The sequence below is a fragment of the Mirounga leonina genome, unplaced genomic scaffold, assembly GCF_011800145.1.
Source record: "Mirounga leonina isolate KUSES-001 unplaced genomic scaffold, KU_Mleo_1.0 Mir_101664, whole genome shotgun sequence".
Lineage (NCBI taxonomy): Eukaryota > Metazoa > Chordata > Mammalia > Carnivora > Phocidae > Mirounga > Mirounga leonina.
In genome coordinates this window covers 11,953,396-11,962,965 of record NW_023270175.1, presented here as the reverse complement: position 1 = coordinate 11,962,965, position 9,570 = coordinate 11,953,396, and the positions used below count along the sequence as shown (strand labels likewise).

At 42.9% G+C, this 9,570-nt stretch overlaps 1 protein-coding gene across 1 annotated transcript; it reads right to left on the bottom strand.

Annotated features, from left to right (window-relative positions):
• Positions 1 to 8,119: 8,119 nt before the first annotated feature.
• Positions 8,120 to 8,363, bottom strand: LOC118011442 (small nuclear ribonucleoprotein G-like). The gene has a single exon (XM_035006252.1). It carries the CDS (start codon positions 8,348 to 8,350, stop codon positions 8,120 to 8,122), a length of 231 nt encoding a protein of 76 aa, XP_034862143.1. The 5' UTR covers positions 8,351 to 8,363.
• Positions 8,364 to 9,570: the final 1,207 nt, after the last annotated feature.

The following is a 9,570-nucleotide window of genomic DNA, read 5'->3' as shown; positions in this document are numbered from 1 at the left end:
CTTTCACCCTAACTACCAAACTAGCCTCTTAATTTGCCTTCTGGCTTCCATTCATGTGCCTGTCCCCACCTTACAGTCTACTTTTTAAAAAAACATTTTTTTAAAGATTTTATTTATTTATTTGACAGAGAAAGACACAGCGAAAGAGGGAACACAAGTAGAGGGAGTGGGAGAGGGAGAAGCAGGCTTCCTGCCGAGCAGGGAGCCCAATGTGGGGCTCGATCCCAGCACCCTGGGATCATGACCTGAGCCAAAGGCAGACGCTTAACGACTGAGCCACCCAGGCGCCCCTTAAAAAACATTTTTTTTAAAGATTTTATTTATTTACTTGACAGAGAGAGACAGCGAGAGAAGGAACACAAGCAGGGGAGTGGGAGAGGGAGAAGCAGGCTTCCCGCAGAGCAGGGAGCCCACTGTGGGGCTCGATCCCAGGACCCTGGGATCATGACCCCAGCCAAAGGCAGACACCCAAAGACTGAGCCACCCAGGCACCCCTACAGTCTACTTTTTACAGCAAATAGGGTGAACCTTTTAAAACATAAGTCAGGTAGGGGCACCTGAGTGGCTCAGTCAGTTAAACGTCTAATGCTTGGTTTCAGCTCAGGTCTTGATCTCAGGGTCATGAGTTTGAGCCCTGCGTTGGGCTCCACACTAGGTGTGGAGCCTGCTTAAAAAATAAATGAATAAAGCATAAATCAGATCATGTAACTCTCCTGCTCAAAACCCCCAGTGGCTTCCCATCTTAGTTATAATAAAATCCAAGGTTATCACCATGACCCAAAGACCCTACACGATCTAGCCCTCATCCACCACTCCACTTCATCTTGCTATTCCACAAGAATGCCAAGCATGGTCCCTGGCTTCTCAGAGCCTTTTTTTTATTGGTCCTCAGATGAACAGAAATAAATTAATCATAGTCCTTGATTAACGACACATTCTCATTATTAGTCCAAATATAGCTCATTTTTAGTTAGTAAGTATCAATGAACCCAATAACCAGATCTAACTACCTGGCCCACAGTCTCATTCCCCTGCCTCTCCCCCTCCCTCCACCCTGGCAAAGAACCATCACCCTGAATCTGGTGTTCATCATTCTGTAGCACTCTGTTTAATACAATTCTATTATATATATGTGTGTGTTTGTGCGTGTGTATGTACATACATATGTAGATATATATTTCTTAAAAGTATATCTTTTTATTATAATTTGCTTTAACTTTATAAAAAGGTTGTTGGGCTATATGTACTCTTTCAGAACATAATTTTTCCCCTCAATATTTAATTTTCTAAGATTCATCCATGTATATTTGCATGTTGCTGCGGTTCATTCATTTGGATTGTTGTATAATATTTCATTGTGTATATGAATAACACTTCAGGGCCTTTGCACTTTGTTCCCTCTAGAATGTGCTTCTCTCAGATAGCCACATGACTCCCTCCCTCACTTTATTTTATTTATTTATTTTTTCCTCCCTCACTTTAGCCATGGCATTACTCAAATGCCACCTCATCCTAATACTATCTAAAATAGTGCCCTCTTTTACTGTATCTCTTTTACCCTTCTTTTGCCCATGGCACTTATCACTACTATGTTGAATATTCTCGCTTGGCCTGTCCAGATCCACTCTATCTCTCTTCCCCCTGCTCTGAGTCCTGCAACAACGGGCTTCCTTGCCTTCTGGCTTCCCCTTTCGGTTTTGCGAAGAGATACCCTCAAGAGATAGGAGGGTAGGAGAGACTGAAGTTGTGGTATTTATTCCCCAGCTCCCTCCCTACCATGATTTTTTCAGGGCCTGCCACATTCCTGTCCGGTGAGTCTCTGCTACTGCTATTTTTCTCTCCAGGTTCCAGTTAACTTCTCCCTCCCCTTGCCTCTTAATGCCAAGCTGTGGCAATGTCTCCCTCTCCCTCTCCCATCCTGGGTGCTTAGTTATTCCTTGTTATCACCCTTAACATTGTTCACAATTTTGTAAATACTCTTTCATTAAACTCATCAATTCTTTTTTTTAAGTAGGCTCCACGCCTGGTGTGGAGCCCAAGACGAGGCTTGAACTCACGACCCTGAAGATCAAGACCTGAGCTGAGATCAAAGAGTCAGATGGTTAACCGACTGAGCCACCCAGGCACCCCTAAACTCATCAATTCTTTTTTTTTTTTAAGATTTTATTTATTTATTTGACACAGAGAGACACAGTGAAAGAGGGAACACAAGCAGGGGGAGTGGGAGAGGGAGAAGCAGGCTTCCCGCGGAGCAGGGAGGCTGATGCGGGGCTCGATCCCAGGACCCTGGGATCATGACCTGAGCCAAAGGCAGACGCTTAACCATCTGAGCCACCCAGGCGCCCACTTTTCTCATTTTTATAGCAATGGAAGAGCTATTCCTCCTTCTGAGAGTGATCTCTCCACATGTCTTTTGGATTACGTACCTTTCTGCTTTCTTGGAAATCTTACCTTATCAATTATCCCTTTTCTCTTGATTTTTCAGCCTCCCTCCCTCCCACTCTCTCCCCCACTCCTCCCTCCCTCTCTTGTCTAATTCCCCTCTCCCTGAATCTGGACTGGTCTTAGTGAGTTGCTCAACCAAAAGAATGCAGCAGAAGTGATGTTCTGGGATTTATAGGGCTAGGTCATAAGAAGCTTTGCAGCTTCTACCTGGGCCTCTTAGAACAATCACCCTTGGGGACGCCTGGGTGGCTCAGTCAGTTAAGCGTCTGCCTTCGGCTCAGGTCATGATCCCAGGGTCCTGGGATTGAGTCCCGCATCGGGCTCCCTGCTCAGCCTGCTTCTCCCTCTGTCTGCAGCTCCCCCTGCTTGTGCTCTCTCTCTCTCTCCATCTCTCTCTGACAAATAAATAAATAAAATCTTAAAAAAAAAAAAAAGAACACTCACCCTTGGACTCTTGAGGCATCATGTAACAAGTCTGCCTACTCTGAGTCTGCCGTTCTGTGAGAAAACTCAAGCTAACCATGTGGAGGCTGTCTAGAGAAAAAGATGCCAACCTGCCCCCAAATATCCTAGTTCTTAACTATTCAAGTCACCCCAGCTGAGGCCCCAGACATCAGTAAGCAGAAATGAACTGTCCCTGATGTCCCTAGTCTGAATTCTTGATGCAAATAATCATGAGATATAATAATAATCAAATTTTTGTTTTAAGCCACTAAATTTTGGGATTGTGTGTTTTGCAGATGTGTGTTATGCAAATGAATAACTGGAGCAGTCAAAAATGACCTTCATGTCGCTAAATGTAATAGACATGTTTTCATCCTCATTTATTTGTCCTGTAGGCAGCTCTTGTCACAGGTAACCATTCTCTCTCGTTTTTGTTTTGTTTTGTTTTGTTTTTAAGATTTTATTTATTTATTTGACAGAGAGAGACACAGCGAGAGAGGGAACACAAGCAGGGGGAGGGGGGAGTGGGAGAGGGAGAAGCAGGCCTCCCGCAGAGCAGGGAGCCGGATGCGGGGCTCCATGCGGGGCTCGATCCCAGGACTCTGGGATCATGACCTGAGCCAAAGGCAGACACTTAACGACTGAGCCACCCAGGCGCCCCTCTCTCTCGTTTTTTAAATTGAAGTATAATCGACACACCAAAGCCTATTGGTTTCAGGTGTATGTCATGGTGATTCTATATTTTTATGCATTATGAAACAATCCCCACGTTAAGTCTAGTTACTGTCACCATGCAAAGTTATTTTTTTAATTTTGTTTTGTTAGTCACCATGCATTACATCATTAGTTTTTGATGTAGTGTTACATGATTCATTGTTTGCGTATAACACCCAGTGCTCCATGCAGTACATGCCCTCTTTAATACCCATCACCAGGCTAACCCATCCCCCCACCCCCCTCCCCTCGAGATCCCTCAGTTTGTTTCTCAGAGTCCATAGCCTCTCATGGTTCATCTCCCCCTCTGATTTTCCCCCCTTCATTTTTCCCTTCCTACTATCTTCGTCTTCTTCTTCTTCTTCTTTTTTTAACATATAATGTATTATTTGTTTCGGAGGTACAGGTCTGTGATTCATCAGTCTTACAAAATTCACAGCACTCACCATAGCACATACCCTCCCCAATGTCTATCACCCAGCCACCCCATCCCTCCCACCCCCCACCACTCCAGCAACCCTCAGTTTGTTTTCTGAGATTAAGAGTCTCTTATGGTTTGTCTCCCTCTCTGGTTTTATCCTGTTTCATTTTTTCCTCCCTTCTCCTATGATCCTCTGTCTTGTTTCTCAAAATCCTCATATCAGTGAGATCATGTGATACTTGTCTTTCTCTGACTGACTTATTTTGCTTAGCATAATACCCTCTAGTTCCATCCACGTCGTTGCAAATGGCAAGATTTTGTTTTTCTGATGGCTGTATAATATTCCATTGTATATATATACCACATCTTCTTTATTCATTCATCTGTCGATGGACATCTTGGCTCTTTCCATAGTTTGGCTATTGTGGACATTGCTGCTATAAACATTGGGGTGCACATATCCCTTCAGATCACTACATTTGTATCTTTGGGGTAAATACCCAGTAGTACCCTACTGGGTCGTAGGGTAGCTCTATGCAAAGTTATTTTAATATTATTGAATATATTCTCTATGCTATACTTTACATCCCTATGACTCATTTATTTTATAACTGGAAGTTTATACCTCTTAATCCCCTTCCCCTATTTCGCCCATCCCCCAACCCCTCCCCTCTCTGGTAACCAGCAGTTTGTTTCCTGTATCTATGAGTCTGTTTCTGTTTTGTTTTGTTTGTTTTGTTTTTTAGAACCCACATAGAAGTGAAATCATATGGTATTTGTCTTTCTCTGTCTGACTTATTACAGTCAGCTTAATACCCTCTAGGTCCATCCATGCTGTCACAAATGGCAAGATCTCATTCTTTTTTACGGCTGAGTATTATCCCAGTGTGTGTGTGTGTGTGTATATATATATAGATATATATATGTGTGTATATATATATAGATATATCTATCTATCTATCTATCTATATATATATATATATATCACATCTTCTTTATCCTTTCATCTATCATTGGACACTTAGGTCGTTTCCATATCTTGGCTGTTGTAAATAATGTCACAAAGGGAGCACCCGGCTGGCTCAGTCAGTGGAGCGTGCGACTCTTGATCTTGGGGTTGTGGATTTGAGCCCCACGTTGGGTGTAGAGATTACTTAACAAAATCTTTAAAAAAATAATGCCGCAATGAACATGGAGTGCATATATCTCTTCAAATTGGTGTTTTTCTTTTTCTTTGGGTAAATACCAGAAATGGAATTGGCTGGATCATACGGTAGTTCTATTTTTAATTTTCTGAGGAACCTCCACACTGCCATTCCCTTTTTTTGAGATATTCCCTTTCCTTGGTTTATCTGACACATCACTCTCCCCGCTTTTCTCATACCTCTTTGGGTCCTCCTTATCCTCCTTTTTTTCAACCATAAATGCTAAGATTCAACTCAGTTTAGCCCCTCTTTTCACTTTAAAATCTCATCCAGGGTGAGATTTAAAATCTTTGAATTTAAAAACCTTAAAATTTAGAAACTTTAAAACCTTACCTGGGTGAGGGCGCCTGGGTGGCTCAGACAGTTAAGCGTCTGCCTTCGGCTCAGGTCATGATCCCAGGGTCCTGGGATCGAGTTCCGCATCGGGCTCCCTGCTCCTTGGGAGCCTGCTTCTCCCTCTGCTTCTCTCTCTCTCTCTCTCTCTGTCTCTCATGAATAAATAAATAAAATCTTTAAAAAAAAAACAACAAACCTTACCTGGGTGGCTTGGTCAGTTGGGCATCCAACTCTTGATTTTGGCTCAGGTCATGATCTCAGGGTTGTGGGATCGAGCCCCGCATCCAGCTCTGCACTGAGTATACAGCCTGCTTAACATTCTCTCTCTCTCCTTCTCCCTCTGCCCCCTCCCTAAAAAATAATTAAAGGGCGCCTGGGTGGCTCAGTTGGTTAAATGTCTGCCTTGGGCTCAGGTCACAATCTTGGGGTCCTGGGATCAAGCCCCACATCGGGCTCCCTGCTCAGTGGGGAGCCTGCTTCTCCCTCTCCGTCTGCCACTCCCCCTGCTTAAATAAATAAATAAATAAATAAATAAAATAATTTTAAAAATAAAAATAAAATCTCATCCAAATCTGGGACTTCAATTACCAGCTGTTCATATATCTCATAAATTTGTATCTCCAGCTTTTCTCTGAGCTCCAAACATTTTTATCCAAGTGCTTACTATACGTCTCCTCTTGGATGTCTCAAAAGCACTTCAAATTCAACATATTCAAAACCAAACTCTTCCTCTTCCCCCTAAAAGTCAAGAACAATAATCTGGTCCTCTTCCAGTGTTCCCTATCTCAGTGACTGGCACCATCATCCATCCACTTGCAAAAGCCAGAAACCAGGGAGTCATCCTTGCCATGTTCCCCCTCTCTCTTATTTTCATGCATAACCCATCCTGAGGCCCTATCAATTTTGCCTACTAAGAATCTTTTTTTTTTTTTAATGTATTTAGACCACAGAATGCTACCAATGCTACCAATTAGGGATTTTTCCTTTCTTTCTTTCTTTTTTTAAAGATTTTATTTATTTATTTGTCAGAGAGAGAGAGAGGGAAAGGGAAAGCACAAGCAGGGGGAGCAGCAGGCTCCCCACTGAGCAAGGAGTCCGATGTGGGACTCAATCCCAGGACTCTGGGATCATGACCTGAGCTGAAGGCAGCCGCTTAACTGACTGAGCCACCCAGGCGTCCCTAAAATATATATAATTAGCACCTATTATGTGTCAGGTATTATGTTAGGTACTGTGAGCACAGTAGCAAGCAAAACAACCTTGGTGCCTGCCGCTGAAGCTTACAGTCTAGTCAGAGAGACAAACATTATTCAAATATTAATTCAAATACGTGTAAAACTACAACTGTGATGAGTGCTCTGTAGGAGAGGCACACAGAGGTATGAGAGGTCAGGGAAGCTTCTCTGAGCAAGTGAAACCTCCCCAGAGATCTGTAAAGTGCATGGAAATTAACTGGATGAGGAGGGAGAAAAGGCATTCCAAGCAGAGGGAAAGGCATGTACAAAGGCCCTATGGCAGGAGGAAGCTTAATGCATATGAGGGACAAAAGAGAGCTGGTACAGCTGTAACTCAGTCAGCAAGTGGAGAATTTTATAAAATGATGCTGATGAGGGGCATCGTCAGTTAAGCATCTACCTCTGGCTCAGGTCATGGTCCCAGAGTCCTGGGAATGAGCCCCATGTCCCGCTCTTGGCTCAGCGGGGAGCCTGCTTCTCCCTCTTCCTCTGCCTGCCACTCCCCCTGCTTGTGCTCTCTCTCTTTGTGTCAAATAAATAAATAAATAAATAAATAAATAAATAAATCTTTTTTTAAAAATGACGCTGATGACATAGATATTGGCCAGGCTGTGCAGGGCCTCAGAGGCTATGGTGATGATTTGTGTCTTTATCCTAAGCACAGTAGGGATTATTGAAAAGATTAAAAGTGAAAAAGACAATCCCGTCTGTAAAAGTTATTAGACGAGGGGCAAACATGAAAGCAGGGAGCTCAAATAGAAGGCTACAACTACATTTCTGGTGAGAAAAGAAGATATCTTAATGGTGGGGAGAGTGGTAGACATCGAGAGAGAAGAGAGCTTTAACAGGTGCTTAGTAGGTGGGACACCTGGGTGGCTCAGTCGGTTAAGCGTCTGCCCTCGGCTCAGGTCATGATCCCTGCTCAGGGAGCCTGCTTCTCCCTCTGCCTGCCGCTCCCCCTGCTTGTGCTCTCTCTCTGACAAATAAATAAACAAAATCTTTAAAAAATAAAATAAATATATATTTTTAGAAGAAAGTAGGGGAAAAGGTAGGAAAGGGATAAGGACAGAAGGAGGGAGAGAGGAAAGGGGGAGCAAGAGAGGGGACTCTCCCCCTATGACTGGTTATTTGTAAATTTTTATTCTCCTTGTATTTCTTTTTTTTTTTTTTTGCATTTTTGACTATTGTAAAAGTTTATTTAACAAAAAAAGTTCAATATGAAAATGCACACGACCTGATTTTTATATAGTAGTAAAACAGGTACTATGGAGGGGACATGTGGAAGCAGTCGATTTCTTCTGATGAACACACCCATTTGTTTATACCCACTCCAAGGCTTCTAACATGATGACACTATGTCCTCGTATTACCACCATTCCAATATTGTTCTGTTGTCCACTAGTTGCCATCTCCACACATTCATCTATCCCAAGATTCATAAACGGATCAAACCCCCACAATATTCCTTGGACATGTCTGCCACCATTTAATTTCAATGATGATTTCTTGTCCATAAACTTTTTCAACTTGGGAAGGTGAGCTTTGCTCATGGTGTCTACTCAGCGAGCTCAAAGATGCCTCCAAACGGAATTCGTGGTGACCCTCACGCTCCCACGGTAGGCCCCTCTCCCTGTATTTCTAACACACTTTGCTTTGTATATCTTTAATTCATTTGTTGTATGCATTAAGGTCCATGACTGTCACACGTTCTTGGTGGAGTGTACCTATGGTTTTTAAGATTTCATTTTTAAGTAATCTCTACACCCAACGTGGGGCTTGAACTCACAACCTTGAGATCAAGAGTCTCACACTCCACCAACTGCGCCAGCCAGGCCCCCTGTGTGTACCTTTTATCAGTATTACACATCCCTTTGGCTCTTTTAATATTCTTAGCTCTGAATTATATTTTCCTCTGATTCAATTGGGGCTCTTTTTATGCTAGCCTTTGGACAACTCAAAGTTTCACTATTGCTTTGCTTACTACTATTTCTTATATTCCACAATGTTCCTCTTTTAGGGATTCATTTTCCAGTTTTCTGTAATACCTACCTTAGTAATTCATAGAGGTTCTGAATATGTCTGCAATGTGTTCTGAATATGCCTAAAAATTAGAATCCGAAAATTGGAGTTTTGTTCCCTATATTATTTCACTCCCCCACCCCTTCACCACTTAGGGTCAATTGTACTATTTATCCATTTTGGTTCTTCTCTTATGTTGTAGATTTTCTCCAAATATTGTTCATAATTCTTTGTTGTCCATATATATTAGTGAATAAGGGGCAAATCCTTAGCAAAGATAGCTTGCCTGGGTTTCCTGTGCAGTTTTGTGTCTCCCAACTGGCCTGTCTTCTGAGCAGGAAGGTTGTATGTGTTGCTTTAAAGTGGGTGGGTATGGAGGCTTCACTTTATTTTATTTGTAAAATTTATGTATTTTAAAGAGAGAGAGTGCGTGCGTGCGAGGAGGGGGAGCGGCGGAGGGAGAAGGAGAGAGAGTCCTCAGGCAGACTCCCCAGTAAGCCAGGAGCCTGACGCAGGGCTGGAAACCAGGACTCTGAGATCGTGACCTGAGCGGAAATCAAGTCAGACGCTAACTGACTGTGCCACCCAGGCGTCCCTGGAGGCTTCACTTTAAAGTGGGTGGGTATGCAGGCGACAGAAAGGCTGTTCCTCTGAATCCCTGCAAATTGCCAAAACAATTTTACTTTGACAGCACAGGATTTGAGTGTATTTCTCTCCTGGCTGGAGGTGCTTCTATTTTTTTGTTTTTCCG